Source organism: Anabrus simplex, chromosome 6 (genome assembly GCF_040414725.1).
Source record: "Anabrus simplex isolate iqAnaSimp1 chromosome 6, ASM4041472v1, whole genome shotgun sequence".
Lineage (NCBI taxonomy): Eukaryota > Metazoa > Arthropoda > Insecta > Orthoptera > Tettigoniidae > Anabrus > Anabrus simplex.
Window position 1 is genome coordinate 10,441,081 of NC_090270.1, and position 18,482 is coordinate 10,459,562.

The 18,482-nt window shown below is 39.0% G+C and overlaps 1 protein-coding gene across 2 annotated transcripts in view; it reads left to right on the forward strand.

The window, feature by feature from the left end:
• The window catches only part of LOC136876032 (E3 ubiquitin-protein ligase ZNF598), a 210,503-nt gene that overhangs the window by 76,590 nt on the left and 115,431 nt on the right, over positions 1 to 18,482 (forward strand). For both annotated transcript variants that reach the window (XM_067149643.2, XM_067149644.2), the window contains one exon: positions 1,213 to 1,424. In XM_067149643.2, the coding sequence (XP_067005744.2) occupies positions 1,213 to 1,424 (212 nt within the window). The remainder of the gene's footprint in view (positions 1 to 1,212; positions 1,425 to 18,482) is intronic.

The following is an 18,482-nucleotide window of genomic DNA, read 5'->3' on the forward strand; positions in this document are numbered from 1 at the left end:
TAGATCAGAGCTCTGTCTTGTACCACTCCAGATAAAGCTGTTATCACAGTGAGAAGGTCTGGTAGATCAGAGCTCTGTCTTGTACCACTCCAGGTAAAGCTGTTATCAGTATGAGAAGGTCTGGTAGATCAGAGCTCTCTCTTGTACCACTCCAGATAAAGCTGTTATCACTGTGAGGTCTGGTAGATCAGAGCTCTCTCTTGTACCACTCCAGATAAAGCTGTTATCACTATGACAAGGTCTGGTCGATCAGAGCTCTCTCTTGTACCACTCCAGATAAAGCTGTTATCACAGTGAGAAGGTCTGGTAGATCAGAGCTCTCTCTTGTACCACTCCAGGTAAAGCTGTTATCACAGTGAGAAGGTCTGGTAGATCAGAGCTCTCTCTTGTACCACTCCAGATAAAGCTGTTATCAGTATGAGAAGGTCTGGTATATCTGAGCTCTCTTTTTACCTTCTCTTATATCTTCTTGTCATGCTGGTTGGCTCAAATGGTAGATCCAAAATTTCTTTTGTTGGTCGATGTTGCAGCACATGAAAGAACTCCTGTGGTACAAAGTGCTGGTGTTTGTTTTGCTCTGAATGACGCTTTTGTTTTTCTGTTTCTCCCCTCTCTGCCACACGGTATATTTGTTTAGTGGGTTGTATACCAGTCCAATATGTTTGTAGTTGTCTTCCTCCTTGCTCATCTGTATTGCCCTTCAAAATGATCTGTGGAACCTTGTACTTTTTTTGCCACAAATTTCAGGTTTTAGCTAGGCTAGCTTTCTGCTTTTGATAACAACCAGTAGTTCTTTTTCATATTGAATGCATTGTAAAATATATTAGATGCTGGAATGTTGTTTGATGGTGGAAAATGTATATTTTATATCCCATCCATGAGTCGTCTTGGTTTTCAGAGAGTCACTCTGGTTTTGTATCAAGTATAAGTTTTCCTAATAGAGGATCATTGTCATCAGTAGATTATTTTTGTTTGGTAATTTCTTGGATGACTCTGATATTTGGTATTAGTAGATGAGTTAACTCGGAGCCAAGTTGCCTCGATCAAATTTGACTCCACAACACATTGCTTATGATTTGTCATCCTGTTCTTTAAGTGGAGGATTGTTTTTGTATTCCCTACCGTTATTATAGGAAGGTTTACCATTCCACTCAGAAAGTGGCTGGATGTTGTTGAATGGTTACTGAACTAGTTATTGTTGTTTTTTTAAAGATTTTTACTGGGGAGCGTCGATGTTACACCCGCCAGGAGCTAGCTCTGCATCGTCGGAAAGGTGATCCTGACGATACTTCCCATCGAGGACATCCTCTTTGCGAGTTTTGTGATCAGAGGTACATGGACAATGATGAACTGTTCCGTCACCTTCGTAGAGATCATTTGTTCTGCCACTTTTGTGATGCCGATGGTTTCCATCAGTATTATAGGTGAGTGAACGGATCAGGGCAATAAGTTTTTAAACATAGTACATACGGTCTTTGTCTTAGCATTTGTCCCTGATTCAGTCAAACATTGAAATTTACCTGTGGTAACAAAAGTTGAAAACTATGAAAGCACCTGGAATTTATAAGATTTCTGGGGATATACTAAAGACAACTAGTTGGGATATAGTTCTATATCTGAAGTACTTATTTGATTACTGTTTGCATGAAAGAGTTATATCAAAAGAATAGAGAGTTGCTCCAATAGTCCCTGTGTATAAAGGAAGAGTGATCAACATAAAGCCGAACATTACAGGCTAGTCATTTTGATAAATGTTGCATGTACGCTTAAGAAAAGCATTTTTTCCTATCATATTAGACACGTTTGCAAAATTAATAACTGGTTCAGTAGAAGACAGTTCAGGTTTAAGAAAGGTTATTCCATTGAAGCTCAATTTGTAGGATTCCAGCAAGATATAGCAGTTATCTTGGATTCAGGAGATCAAACGGACTCTGTTGCAATTTACTTATTCTAAGGCGTGGGATAGGGTAGACTAGTGGCAAAATTGAATGCAATTCGACTAGACAAGAGAGGTGACTGATGGGTGGCTAAAGTTCTAGAAAATAGATCTCAGAGAATTAGAGTAGGCAAAGCTTTATCTGACCCTGTAATAATTAAGATGGGGAATTTCTCAAAGCAGTATTATTGGACCTTTATGTTTTCCTACATAAATATAAATGATATGAGTAAAGAAGTGGAATCAGAGGTAAGGTGTTTTTTTTTATTTTTTTTATATATATATTTTTTAATAATGTTATTCTGTATAGAGTAATAAATAAGTTACAAGATAGTGAGCAACTGCAAAATGACCTCGATAATGAGATGCCTTTACTGGCAAGATGTAGTGTTTATAGTGCAATATGTCTTCTGGTATGGGCTAGAACATTGACCTGTCTGTCTCATCCTTGGCTTTGACAATATGAAAGTGACTGAGGTATGAGTGATGCTAGTAACGCCATTCCTTATGCAGCCAGTCCCTGTTATGGTGTGAAAATATCGCTCATAGGGTCGGTAGTGTTACAAAAATGTTGCGAAGTTTGGGCTGGGAAGACTTGGGAGAAAGGAGACGAGCTGCTTGTCTAAGTGGTGGCCCGTGGTGGAAAAAACTCTTCCACCTTTCCACCACTTCAATAATCTTCGATTATTCTTGCATTAAAAGAAACCGGGCGAGTTGGCCGTGCGGTTAGGAGCGCACAGCTGTGAGCTTGCATCCGGGAGATAGTGGGTTCGAACCCCACTGTCGGCAGTCCTGAAAATGGTTTTCCATGGTTTCCCATTTTCACATGCAAATGCTGGGGCTGTACCTTAATTAAGGCCACGGCCACTTCCTTCCCATTCCTAGGCCTTTCCTGTCCCATCGTCACCATAAGACCTATCTGTGTGGGTGAAACGTAAAGCAACTAGCATTAAAAGAACATTACTCTATTTAAAAACGGTACGTGTTACATTTTCTTTAGAAAACATCTCAACCGTGTTCATAGTTCAGGCCCAGTTGTATAAAGGCTTCTGACCGGAGAGCAATTTAGAACCTAGTTCTGAAAATGAACTGAGATTACGACTTTGTCGCATTGTACAAAAGTGAACTCTGTTTACATGTGTAGTTCAAATGTAATTGGAGTTCTGAAAAGTGGACATTGGAACACTGCAAAACAGATAAAATATGGAATAGCTTTGCTCATTGGATGATACTGAAATGGTGGGATTGACCTGGCCGTGACAGTCAATAAATGAAACACGAAATTGCTTTGCCCCTTGGATAATACTTAATACGTTGAATTGACTGTCGACAAATGAACGTCTTTGCAGCATGTATTGGAATTTCTTCGTATACTTTTCTGGCAGCGAACACAGGTGAAGGAAAAGCAGATATCTGACTTCCCTCAGGCAACCCTTGTTTTTTCCTTTGACCCTGATGGTATCAGGTTTGTGAAGCCTAGTGATTATAGGATATAAACTTCATGGTTTTGATCCATATTGAATTGTGATCACAATAATAATTATCCAGTTAATGTCGTAATGGTCCACCTTTTCAATACTATATTATGCAATATTTTTTAATTACATTACTAAACTAGGGACTGAGCTTGATAGTTGCAGTCGCTTAAGTGTGGCCAGTATCCAGTAATCGGGAGACTGTGTTCGAGTCCCACTGTCGGCAGCCCTGAAGATGGTTTTCCGTGGTTTCCCATTTTCACACCAGGCAAATGCCGGGGCTGTACCTTAATTAAGGCCACGACCACTTCCTTCCACTTCCTAGGCCTTTCCTCTCCCATCGTCGCCATAAGACCTATCAGTGACAGTGCGACGTAAAGCAAATAGCAAATTTAAAAAACTAAAAAAACTGAATTAGGGACTAGTTTTGGCCTTGGCTGGCTACTTCAGCCTTAATGTAATACATCTAATAACTAAACAAATGTACAAACACACAATTGACATAAAAACAAATGTACAAGCACACAATTGACATTAAAATCTGGGATAAACTATGTGTAAAATTTGAAAAATAAATTAGGCTCTAAATTCTTAGCATCCGGAGTATGCTCATCATCCAGACTCTTTCTTGCATTAATATTCATAGAATTGTTAGTTCCATCGCTGCTAATCATCGCAATTTCAATTGGAAAACGGGAACTGATCCTGAAGTCAGATCATCAATCACCAAATCTACTTGACAGGTGTTAGCAGTATGCAAGCCACTGGACGCCACTGTAAATAACCACCAGATGACGCAGAACTGCTAGATGGTGTTTCCACATCAACCAACGTAAATAAAATGAAATATTCCCGTTGTGCTTGTTAAAATCATGCTGAAAAGCTGTTGGACATTTTCAGGACGGCATATGAAGATGATTAAAACTGACACATAATGTTTTAAATTCTAAGAATATCAATAAATACATATATTCTATCAATAAATACAGATAGTCGGCAGTTCCTGCAGAGTATAATGTGAGTTAAAACTGTGCTCTTCTTGTCCCATGCAAAACTGCTGCTATCTGGCGCATTAACACGTTGAGTGCCAGACCTATTTTCAAAGGATTGCAGTTTAGTGCCGTGAGCTAATAACATCGAGTTACTCTCTGGTGCCAAAACGTTCACAGGCTTAACCAAGCAAATGATCGCTGATATGAGGATGTATTTATGATATATTAGGTTAACTTATTATGTATATTAGGTAAAATATTGCGACCCCATATGGGGTCGTATTGGTCATTACGAACTGTACACGTGCACCCATATCGGGTCGTACTTATACAGTAGTTACTGTCCCGACGCTCGGTCATACTTGCCTTTTCCTTTGCAGGGACGCGTTAAATGCTGTTGATTATGAGAGATGTGTTAGGTTGTTCATACTGGAGCCCTAAAAATGTACGATCCCCCATTTTAGGCCAGGAAATGTTTGTAAATGACGATATTCTGATTTTAGGTTAGGACATTTTCTTATATAAAGTAGTGAAAATCATGTGAATTTGGTAAATTAGGATGTAGCAGAATAATATTATAAAGAGAATTAGTAGTTACAGAATACTGAACAAGTACATAATTTTGTTTGTATAACTTTTAATTTGAATAAGAGAACCTAGCAGCGATGATTGTGCAAAACGGGAAACCAGTGACTACTGTATATTGTTGAAGACGGTCATAATTGTTGCAACAGCTGGCTTGGAAACCCGGAGTACAGTGGTGATGTGTATGCTGAAGACAGTAGATCATCAATGTGGATGAACGTGCGAGATCGCTGGTTGCTCTGTACTGGGTTCAAAATCACTGTAACTGTATACTTCTTCTACATCATTATTGTCTGACTTTCTCGATATATCGTCCAAACTATCTGCACTAAGTCTTTTACTGCTTGATTTACTCGTAACGACTTAAAAAAGAAAAGGAAACTCATCGCACTGCACACTTACATAAACAATACGTGTGCGAGATAGACAATGACTTTGTCACCCTACAAAACACTCTTGACGTAACCATATGGGTATTACAAGTTGTCCATTTCATGACCGTATCGATGTTTAATCAAGTAGTAAGTATAAATAACCACCTAATCGATTAGGTGGTTATTTATACTTACTACTTGTAACCATATGGGGTCGCGCCAAATCAGGAATTGAGGAATGGAATATGGACTGTGCACGTACTTAAATAGATGACCAACAGATGGCAGGAAGGGACTTTATACAGCTTTAAAACACATACTTACTGCGCACCCAAATGGGTTCGCACAGTTCTCGATTTAGATCGAATGTACGACTGCATATGGGGACGTGAAGTTCAAAAACTTGACTACTCTCGCGTATCCAAATGGGGTTGCTTGGCACTCAACGTGTTAATAATGAAATAACAAAGGCGAGTAACGACGGACCGTTACAGTGACAGTTTTCACAGGACCTGTGGGTAACGATAGATCGTTACCTTGAGTAATGTCCTGACAATGTCCAATAGCATTTCAGCAAGATTTTAACAAGCACTACGGGAATATTTCATTTTATTTACGCTGGTCGATGTGGAAACACCATCTAGCAGTTCTGCGTCATCTGGTGGTTATTTACAGTGGCATCCAGTGGCTTGCATACTGCTAACACCACTCAAGTAGATTTGGTAATTGATGATCTGACTACAGAATCAACTTTACCAGTTCCCGTTTTGCAATAGAAATTGTAATGATTAGCAGTGATGGAACTAACATTTCTATGAATATTAATGCAAGAAAGAGTCTGGATGATGAGCACATGATTACTGTAGAGCTAATTTACTTTTCAAATTTTACACATAGTTCATCCCAGATTTTAATGTCAATTGTGTGTTTATACAATTGTTTTTATGTCAGTTGTGTGTTTGTACATTTGTTTAGTTCTTAGACGTATTACACTAAGGCTGAAGATGGCCAGCCAAGGCCGAAACTAGTCCCTAGTTTAGTAATGTAATTCAAAAATATTGCATAATAATTGAAGTGGTTTAACCCCTTGTCACTCAACGCAACGATCTATCGTTACCCACAGGTCCTGCGAAAACTGTCACAGTAACGATCCGTCGTTACCCGCCTTTATTATTTCATTATTAATGCACCAGATAGCAGCAGGGAGCAAGAAGAGCACAGTTTTAACTCACGTTATACTGTGCAGGAACTGCGGACTTTCCGTATTTATCGATATTCTTAGAGTTTGAAGCATGTGCTCGCTGGAGTTCGGTGTCTTGTTTACGTCGTGGTTGGCGGCAAACATGCAAGCATTTCTCTCTGTTTTTGTTGATGATACTGATTAGATAGTGAAATTAAGCAGTATCATATGCATTATATTTAGTTTACTTGCTAGTTCATTAATTAGTCTTCTTAGGTAATTAGGTGCATATTGTAAGTGTTAGATATAGCCTATTACAAGATATTAGAATCATTCCGTATTGACGGTTTTCACTCTACGAAGGTAAAATTAAGTGTATCCTCCTAATTCAATAAATCATGTAATTCCATCATTAGATGGAATAATCAAATTCAAATGTATTTCGACTCGTTTGAGCCATCTTCAGTGAAAAAGGGGTGGGAGTGGGGTTGAAGAAATGTACATAATATAAGCCAAAAATGTGCCAAGAAACATAATGAAGGAACAAATGAAAAAAAAAAAAAAAAGACATGACATGACATGACGGAAATAAAACAGCACAATATACAACATTTACATCATCATATGGAGCAATAAACAACTTGCTGTGATAAAATTTCATTGTGGCAACCAAAGTCATTCCTGGCAGTCGCACATGGTCGAGTTTAACCTCCAATTCATTGTCAAGGAGTATGCTTGATAACCCCCTGCTCCGAAACAAAAGGCTTCTACTAATATTTGTTTTAAAAACAGTGTGATGTGCAATAATATTTTGATATTTTTATTGGCCCCCGGGCACATGTTTCCATATTTGTTGTTTGGTGTTTTTCACAACTTTCAGTGCACTTGTTACAGTATTTTATGAGCACCAGCAGAAAATATTTTCATATTTTTTCTCTTGTGTATTTCACACCTTTTAACAATACTTTCCTCTCGTGTTTAGATATGGTAGATAAATAGTTTACACTGTACCCGCGAAGACAAGACGTAAAATGCCCTCATGTTGGAAAAAGTTGTATTTAGTGTTTCTATATCCCTGTTCGATAGTTTTATTCAGCAATACGTTTTCTTGCTTAACACGTTCTTTTTTGTTGTCCCCTGTCTTAACGAAGTTTTACTGTACATCATGCATTCATAAAAGAATACTAAAACTACACTATTCGTTAAATAAACACATCTAAAGAAACATTTTAAGTTTAGGCCTACTTCAACAACAATACTCAACAACATAATTGAATTTTGCAACAGAACCAAGGATTTTGAATTAGAGGAAAGTAACATAAAATACATGTGTTCCAACGTACTGATATCTAAAACAATAGATATTATAAGTGATAGGAATCTGTGTGATGATGAGGAGGAATAGGAAGATGTGTCTCAAAGTGTTCAACAGAGTTTGTCTCTTGTTCAGGCAAAAAACATGGCTCGTAGTGTTCAGGATTTTCTTTTGTCACAAAGTGATGTGCCAGAATCTGTGTTACATTCAAGTGCAGTGGTTGCTGACTGCCTCCGTTTGTGTCTGGGAGTGTTCAGAAGAAAATCAGACTTTTTCAAGGTATAAAGCCGAGGACTTCATGTACCGGTACAGGGTGAAATTTAAGATGCTGAAAACTTCTTGCAAGTACGTGTACTTTATATCATTATTTCATGTATATATATGTACCGTAATTTTCCTGTCATTTAATAAATACAGTATTAAGGTTTTTTTAATGTGTGAATTCATGTTGAAATAACGTAGATTGTTCGACAGGTTTAGCAACAGGCGAGTTCTTAAGGATTGATTTATTTTGGTATAACAAATTTCATTATAACATAAATTCTAAGGTCCCCAAAATTTTGTTATACTGGTATTTTACTGTATTTGTTGTGCATTTTATTGTGAACACTGTTGGCACAGTAAATCTCCATTTGCAGCTGTTGGCAAGATGTTTTCTTGATTCCAAAGCTCCTGTAACTGACCCATTTAATAAATTTTACCTGCACTCTGTCTAGTGAATCAATTAAGCATTGTTGAGATGGTGCGCAGATCTTGGTACGATATTCGAACTCTGACTGTAGAGTTTTCAGGGTTCGAACAGAAAGAAAATCCCTACATTTTCTCTTAAAAAACAACTGAGCATCTCCATTTCTTTCATATTTCATCTCATTTGTGCATGCCATATTTCACATGAAGAAATCTCCAACTGGTTTGTAAATTTAATTAATTTTGTGATTTTTTAGATATTGAATTTAATCCAAGGTTGTTGGAAAATATTTTCTAATTTCCTGTACAATGTTTCCAGTTCTGCTGGAGTTCAGGCAAAGAATTTAGTCTACCCCTTTTATTATTGTGCTGCCATATTGGTACCATCAGTTTTGTGTTCTTATAAATATGTTCATTTATTAAGTATTTTCATATCTCATGATGTATTTTCCTTGTCCAGCTCATGTGCTGGTTGCTGGCCAAGGAGAAACGGAAAGGCTGATACTTTAATATCTGCACTCCTGAGCAACCTTTTCTAGGTAATTGAGTGATTAACGTGGTACCATGTACAATTCAGTTAGGTCTGCTCCTGGCTAAATCACAAGTAAGACTTGGAGCTCAAAAACCACTTCTTACATCAACTGTATAATGAAGGTAAAGAAAACACTGAGATTTCTATCAGAATCTGAAAGAAACGGAGTTATAACAGTATAACATGTTATTTCTAAAGCAATGCTGAAAGTGTATTTGTTTCCACTAAATGTATTGTCCCTTCAGGTGTGGCCTACATAGGTTTTTTTTTGCTATTTGCTTTATGTCACACCGACACAGATAGGTCTTATGGCGACGATGGGACAGGGCCTTATATCTAGTGCACGTGTTGGCCCATCGCTATCTCTCTCGCATCTTCCTCCGTGGTGGATGACTCCACCTGCTTCAAAGCTGCCATCGTGCGTTCTTTCCCCACTTCCTTGCGGTCTTCTGGGTCATTTTCCATCTGGTTGTGAGTGGAGTACTCAATACGGGAGGGATCAGTCTACCTTCCCATTACTCTACCGATATCTAGCTTTCCAAACCATTGGTATCAGTCCTCTTTCGATCTTCATTTGCATCTTCCTTCCACAATGTTGTTAACAGGTCCATCTTCCTCTCCCCTCAGTCGCACCGGCCGGTATCAGACACGACTTGAATAGTTGTTTCAGGCTAATGGTTATTCATTCTCACCTCTTTTTCACTTCTGCTTGGTCGTATTAAACCTAGGCATTTAAATTCTTGGGCTCATTCAAAATTATGCTCGCCAACATTAAAGGAACGAAGGGGGGTCTGACGACGTGACACAGCCGTGCTCGCCACTAAGCCAACTTTCTTGGCATTGTGTAGGAATCTAAGAGGTATCTATGCATACTTTCTCTAGCGTGTCACCTATAATCACAACATAAAATCAACTTCATGATCCGTATTGCACTTTTAACAGATTCAGAACTAAATATTTTTTATTATCTACCTTGTCTAAACATAAGTCGCTTAACACTAGGATTACCAAACATTCTTTCTACCTACTTTTACCGAAGCGGTCATTTAGACCGACAGTGGCACGTATTCGTTTCTTGAGGATATTGGTGCCAGGAAACGGTTCGAATTGAGTATAAAAACATCATAGACCATGATTTAATTTTTATCATGCATGACTTGTAAACACTATTATGAATAAATAAATAAATAAATAAATAAATGAATAAATAAACAAATAAGTACACAAGTAAGGCAGAATGTTCTTCTTACACACTTTAGATTACATTAGATACCTATCTGCATGAATGTCACTTTCTGCTTTTCAACTTATTTGTTGCGCTGTACACACACACTTTGCTTGGTCACCTTTGAAGTGAACTTAACCACAGAACAGTTTTCTACAGATTGCACACCTTTCAATAGTCTTGTTCCCTTTGCACACTTCTTCCCTGATTGATGAAAAACTCAGCAAGATGCTATACTACGTGTTCACTTAGGGTCTGATCGGTGGGTCGCATTTCATCTTTTCCAAGATAGGGAAAACCGTTTACAACATACTTGGCTTCCACATCGACAGCCAACCAAAATTTTATACCAAAGCTTTCTGGTTTATTGGCCATATACTGCATAAATAGGCAGCTTTCGATAGAAAGAGCTGTTCATCCACGGTAATGTTCTCACTTGGTCTGAAGCGAATAGTAAAATTAGGTATAAACTTGTCCCGCACAACAGATACAAGCGCCAATCTATCAATTTTCAGGTGATCCCTGCTGGTAGATTTTTCATCGAATCGAAGAAACCTCACGATATCTGGGAAACGGTTTCGTGCCATAGTTTGGGAGAAAATTCCAGGACCCCACTTCCGTGACTACAGACGAGAACGTCCGTGTCAGCTTCATAAGTTCCGCATTCGTATAAAATACCAATGATAGCGTCCAATTCTTCCAAACAAAGTGTCTGTTCAGGACTTTTCAGAACTTCGCGGGCTCCAATCTCAGTATACCATTCGATGTGGCGCAGCTTGGATTCGTCTATAAAAAGATGACAAGCTGTAGCGGCACAAGTTCCTTTAATGTGGCGTTTTGCATGTCCTGTGGGACCTCGGACTTCCCTCAGTATATTTTACTGTCCTCGACGGCCTGGCAGGCTTTGTAGATCATCAAGAGTCCGCACTGTTCCATCCAAAGAGACTTCTTCCTCACCGACCGTCATGTGCTGACCACGTCCATATGTTGACTTGCCACACCATATGCTCGGCCTTCTGTAGTTGATATCGTGCTCCCTGCTACCAATTTCATTATCTTCCTTAGTGTTTCCTTTACCTGCAAAATATAATACCAAACTTACTTACACTGAGCACAGAATTAGGTAAATACAAAATGACTAACTTCAAATAGGCTTACCTTTGTCATCAGCTGCTTTGCTAGTGTGCGTGCATCGCCATTTGGCGGGTAGTTCCCTAACCTTTGAGGTCGAAGGCTACTGTGTGATTTCATGTTCACATGGAAATTCTGCAGGCTCAGCGCAACTAGAATCACTATCCGAATATTTCCGTTTGTCAAGTTATACACGTCTTCGCTTCATTGCTTGATTGTGATGGGGAAATTATATGTTTATACTTCAGAATTTCGGCATCCATTTGCAGACTACGCAAGAACATGTTTCTGCGGGGTAATTACAAACAATTGAAATCTAGTTTGAATGTTTGCAATTGACTGCTCATTACGACTGCACACCTTTCATTACTGAACAAACACTGACTATATTTTCCTGTCATTGTACTTGTTATTGTTTGAAAAGAGCCAACAGCTGTCCCATTGCAGCATAATAAGTTCTGTTCAATACTACAGTAACAAAGTACACTGCAACAGCTTGTTAGAATGATATCCCATTCTAAATGAATGCCACAAAAGTCTGATAGGGTAGCTACTGCAATACCGGTCAAAATGACCGTCCGGTAAATGTAGGTATATGACCTCATAGCGCTAACTAGAAAGGAGTTACAGGTTTTTGAAACTATATGCCGATAAGTACACTGAATATCAATAAAAGCCACCAAAGGGTTTGTATGTTCTAACAGTATAATGAGAGTGATAAAGAAAACAAAACTGAAAGCGGTCATTTTGACCGCTGCGGTAAACCTAGTGTTAAGGCAACTTAGTTAAGAGTGGTACATGTTTTGTATTTTTGTAACATCTTCAGCCACATATTTATTTTAATTTTTTTATTTATTATTTATTACAAACTTCCCCCATGCGGAGGCTGCCGCAAGGACAAAGTATGTCAACTGCACGGTATTTTGTTTTCTAAGTTACTGTTGACTTTGCTACTGTGCCAGGTAGAAAAATCACAAGGCTCAGGAATAAATTTGCAATATTGTTGTTCAAATGTTATATAGATGATTGCGGAGTATGGTCACTGAACCTCGTATTGCGGCGATAGCGATGTCGTGAAGTCGTGTCTGACTGAGGCCGAGAGAATCCCATAGCTGTACAAGAAATTTAGGGATTGTGCCTCGAGCTCCGATCATGAGTCCATGTTAAAAATTAAATAATTGAAAAAGAGGTTCAACCTATTCAATACATAAAAGAAAGAAATGTAGTGATTACATTCTTATTTAATAGTAACTATAAATGGGACCGGTTTCGACCCTAGTCCAGGTCATCGTCAGCTGTAAAAACATGTAAAACAATGCATATGAAAAAGAAAAAGAAAAATTAAGTGAACTCTGGATCGGTATAAAATGAAACATAAATTAACGATGGGGGTAGAAATTGTGAGTCACTTAAAAAAAAACAGTACGTAATATTAAGAATGGTAGTATGACACACGCAATGATAGGCGAAGTCTCACAATGTTTATGAATATTGGAGAACGGTCAAATGGGTCAGTTTCCACACTCTGTCAGGCACAAAGTCACAACACTATCAAATAATATATGAAGATCATAAATAACTTGAAGTTGCAGACGAATAGTTTTGTAGAAGCAAACTGCCAGCTCCCGGTGATCAGCACGGCACATTCAAGGTCATGCGCTGCGGTCTCGAATGCCAAAGTAGAATGGAGAATATCCTGAAGGTCCAGTATTTGTCTCGGTTGCGGGAAGTTAAGTACGTATATATAGAAATATACAACGCAAATCAGTATAATTGAATGAGTACTTGTGCTCCTGCTAAGTTCTTGGAAAACAGTTGACTTGAAAAAACAATTGTAAAGAGAAAAAAATATAGTAAAAAGCGCAATATCGGAAAACAAATGAAAACTTATATGCACAGTGCGCTATTTTTTAAATTGAAAAAATTTTAGGTCATGATTGAAGTAGTCGAAGTTGACGCAAGACAAGAGTTAAAATTTGAAAGAGGAGAACCGAAATGAAGGTCGATGGTTTTTTTTATTTATTTATTTATTATTATTATTATTTTTTTTTTTTTTTTAGAGAAAGTAGAATAAATTAACAGAGGAAGAGTGATAGTGAAATAAGAGAAAGAATAAAAGAAATTGAAGTTAGATGGTATTGAGGAAGGATAAGATAGGGAAATGAAGGAGGGGTAGTTCAGGGTGGGAAATATTGTCTAGGTGATATTTATCTTTATAGTAGTTTACAGTTGGCTGGTAAACTGACTTATTTTCGGCGTCCACCTCTTCGGCCTGGCCAACGTGCGACTCGAAGCGTATTGTGGGATCTAAGATTAGTCCTTGCTTGCTAACAGGTTGAAAAGCCATCATATCAATACGCGTGTTACTCTCGTCGGAAGCTAGGCCAGAGACCTCTTCGTGCACCGTAAAACCATGATCCCTCAGCGAGGTCGCAATCATGTGTCGTATTGTATGATGGCGGAATTTCTCAATACCTCCCCGTGAGGGCAGGCTCCCAGGACATGGGCAAGAGTCTCGTGCTCTCTGTGGCAACGCCGACTGAGGGTGTTGTCCTGGGACCTTCCCGGCATGGAGCGAACGGCGCACACATTCGCTGCCATCTTGATGGCCGCTCTCCATTCCGCACAGGATAAGCCTCGGTGATCTCTTATCCATTTGTTCCCTGGCGTGTATTCCTGGAAGAGTCCAACGCCCTTTCCTTTGTGCGGCAACTTCGTCCATGACTGAAATTCTCTGTCTCGTAGTATATGTCGGACGTTCCTTACATTGGGAAGATGGCTATTTTTGGACATAACTCGATCATTCATTTCTATGCCGAAAAATTGTACGTTCTTGTTCCAGGTTCCTAGTTGCATTAATGTAGCCGTTATTTGCGAGCGATAATTTATTACAGATGTTAATATGCTGTAGTTTGCCTTCCCAAGTGGCGCGAAATAAACAGAGGCCTTTATATTTCCTTTCAGTGTATATCATGTGATCCGGAACGTCTGCTGGTAGTTGTAATAATTCTTTAGTTCCACTCTTCAGTATTTTATCCACATCTGATAGAAAAGTTTTAGGCATCTTGTTTAGGGGAGTAACTTGGAGTGGGTAAATAAGAGTAGGTGATACTGAACTATTTAAAATTGAAAATTTCTGGTCAGATTGCAGCAATGGTGAGCTAACAAGGGTGTCAATCTTGTTTCGCGTCTTGTCAAGTACGGCTTGTGGATCCAGTTTAAGTTCATTTATGAAATTCACACCTAAGTAACGAATGGCACTTCCGTTGCACTGTGATTTAATTTCACAGTCGTCATTAATGATGATATTCTCCTCCGTTAGATGACCTTTTTTGATAGAAAGACAAGCTGATTTTGAAGCGCTGATGTCCAGGCCAAGTTCCTTAAATCTTTCTATGGCGATCCTAGCTAGTTCGGCAGCAGATTCAGTGTTTTTCCCAAATATTACCTTATCGTCGGCGTAACACATTATAGTGAGGTTAGGCTCCTCGTTTGCAATCGAGTAACCGTAATTCCTTGCTAAAGAATCTTCAGATAGTTCTTCCACAATATGATTGGTAGCGATGTTAAATAATGCCGGTGACAAAGGGGAGCCTTGAAGCACACCGCGATTGATTTTGATGGGTTTTGTTCCTTGTTTTCGTGTCTGTATCTGTGTTACGTTTCCCTCTTGTAGAGCAATTAGCAGTCTCGTCAGTTTTTCGGGCACTCCGACAGACTCCAGTGTGCTCTGGAAGTGCGCATATCCGACGTTATCAAAAGCTTTGCGAATGTCGAGAAATATAATGCATGCATCGTTCTTTTCTTGCCTAGTGTGCTGTAAAGCCGCTTCCAAAATTGAGGTATTTATGTAAGTACCGGGTGTATTGGTGAAACCCCTCTGATTGTCATGTAACACAACGTAGTTCCGAAGCTGTTTATCAAGAACTTTCTTGATGACCCGTCTAATAACTGAGCATGTAGTAATTGGACGCCAGTTACTGGGATCATTTATATAACCTCCTTTATGAACCAGAATTATACGGGCTTTCTTGAAGGTCGATGGTACTAACCCTGTTGTTAGCATTCTAGTGGCGATGATTGAGATTATCTTGAAATCGTGCTGTTTTTAATAGCTCGGTAAGGACCGCTTGCGGTGTCTATCTTGATTTTCTGTGTTGCCTGAATAATGTCTTCTGTAGATATGACCGGATTGTATAGGTCATTAGTCTCCACGAGTTCACTCTCAGTGCCTTTTTGAGGGTATTCCGGTCTTTTGTGGTTGTTCGGCCGAGAAAATATGTCCGAAAAGTATGTGTGCAGTACATCTTCTTTCAGGCTGCAAATTGGTTGTTCGTTTGTAAATACATTGCGTATGGCTTTTCGCCGCTGATTGTAATAGTAGAACTGAGTGGATTCATACATGTGCTTCCTTCTTCTCTTTTCTCTTCCCCTTTTCGTTGATCTTTCAGGGTTTGAAGAGGTCCTATATGAACGTTGGGCAGAATTAAGTTGGCCTTTTCTTCTCAGTTCATAATATTTCTGGGCGGGGTGTTTCGGCCCGGGAAGAATATGTGGTACTGAAGCTAAGAATTGGACAAAGTCATTAACGACCTCGTCGAAGTGGTCGTCTGTTAGGTTTTCAGAAAACTTCGATTTCCATTTAATCAGATCGCGATTGTACTCATCCATATTCGGAGCTGGAGTAGTAGCGGTATTGGTTGTGGTTTCATTGGACTGACGATCCTCTGGGGAATTTTGTAAAATGCTGATTTTACTCTGCTTCTTGACCAGGGTATCTCTGTGCACTGCAGGGTGAGCTCTGCTAACGTGTATGCTTACGCCCCTATCGGATTGATAATATTTTCCACAGTGCATGCATTGTACACCGTGTGATTGTTGTTCGTCGGAAAGATTATTAGCCATATTATGAACATGTATATGTGACCATATAACTTACGATTGAAATATTCTTCTCGATAAGCTGTTATCCAGAAAATAACATAAAACGAGCCACGTGATCTTCTAACATCACTGCCATGTTGATTTGATTTTCTGAATGAGGCAACGGAATACTAGAATATATGACAATCACATGACAGGCGACATGTATAAAAGTCAACCATACTAAACTCATCAACTATCAAAAATCTACACCCACGAAAGATTTAAAGACTAAATACCTTACGTCCATTATAATGGCACCGAGAAGTATAAATTCCATGACTTATGCAACGCTGGTGAGTGCATGTAGAGTGTCTGTCTTCGTGGTTTCCATGGCAGGGAGGCAAATAAAACAAGATGGCTGACACTTAGGGCAAATATAGTATACACGTAAACCGAGTGTCTCAAGTTTCTCTCTAAGTAGTGTTAGCTATGGACTGTCAACGAAACAAGATGGCTGACAATCAGAGCACAAAAGGCACAACATATTGGTATCAAAAACCAACACTAAATGATCCCAGATCTACCAGATAACATCCCACATCATCACAAACACTATCTGGAAGCCACAAATGAAGTACAGTTTCCTTCCTCAAACAGAGATACATGAACTTTTTAGGAAAATAATATTCATCAGGACATATTCTCTATGGACTATTGTACAAGTGTTTCCTTGATAACCGCTAGATTAAAAAGCTTTCGATTGTAAAAAGAGTTTATATGTTTTTTCGTGAGTATTTTGTTTTTATGTTGTCATTTGATCATCTTACGCTATAGCAGGCGAAGTGTACACTGCCAACTTGGAAGGGAGGGTGCGATCAGTAGTTGAAGGGAAGTTTGATGACTACAGAGGGGCTGTCAGGATCAGATTTTCAGTATGCGGTAGATAATTGGAAAATGCTATAAGAGGAATAGACAGTTATGCGTTTGTTTTGTAGATCTAGAGAAGGCATATGACATAGTACCGAGGGGAAAGGTGTTCGCCATACTGGGGGACTGTGGAATTAAAGGTAGATTCATCATCATCATCATCATCATCATCATCATCATCATCGGTTTGCCCTTCCAGCAAGCCGGGTAGGGTGTTTGAAAACGAGCGTCTTCCAAAGTTGCCTGTTCAAAAACATTTCGTTGTCCAAGACAGATTCCCAATTCCATCCTCTTCTCTCCACGTCTTCCCTCAGTTGATCCATCCATCTTCTTGGTCTTCCAGCTGGTCTTCTACCTGTTATTCTCTTTTCCAAATAAGCACATGGTAACCTTGTGCTATTCATTCGTTTAACATGCCCAAACCATTTAAGTCTAGATGACCTAAGTCTTTCCTCCATTGATTCATTTAGACCTAGGTTAGATCGGATCTTATCATTTTTCACATGATCAAGTCGGGTCTTTTGGAGGGCTGTTCTAAGAAATTTCATTTTACAGGCTTGAATCCTACTACAATCCTTTGATGTTAGTGTGCAGGTTTCCAGGGAATATGTAAGGATGGGAATGAAATATGACTTGTACAGGGTCATTTTTGTTCTTTGTGGGACTTTCTGATCCCATAGTAGGTGTCTAACGATGATGGAAAAGTTAGAGCTTTTGGTTACTCTGTTATTTCTACCTCAGCTCTGTTATTACTAGCCATTACGCTTCCTAAATAACTGAATTGCTGTACTACTTCAACTTGGTGGTCCTGTATTTTTATGTTGCATTCTGAATTATGTCTGCCGATTTTCAGTGCTACTGTTTTTAATGGGTTCAATTTCATTCCATAATCATCAAACTTCTTACACCATGCGTTCAGATTATTTTGCACTCCCTTCTCTGTTTCATCCCATATTGCCACATCATCTGCAAACACCAGAGCCTGAAGATCTTTTTTACATTTTCCTTTTAGTTCCTTTAAAATTGTATCCATAACTGCTATGAATAGAAGAGGTGATAAAGCACTTCACTGTTGTACTCCTTTGGTTGTATTGAACCATTCAGAGTGACCATCTCCAATTCTGACACACCTTTTACAATTAGTATATAGCATTTGGATCTTCCTAATAAGGTACTCACCGAGCTCGATAGCTGCAGTCGCTTAAGTGCGGCCAGTATCCAGTAATCGGGAGATAGTGGGTTCGAACCCCACTGTCG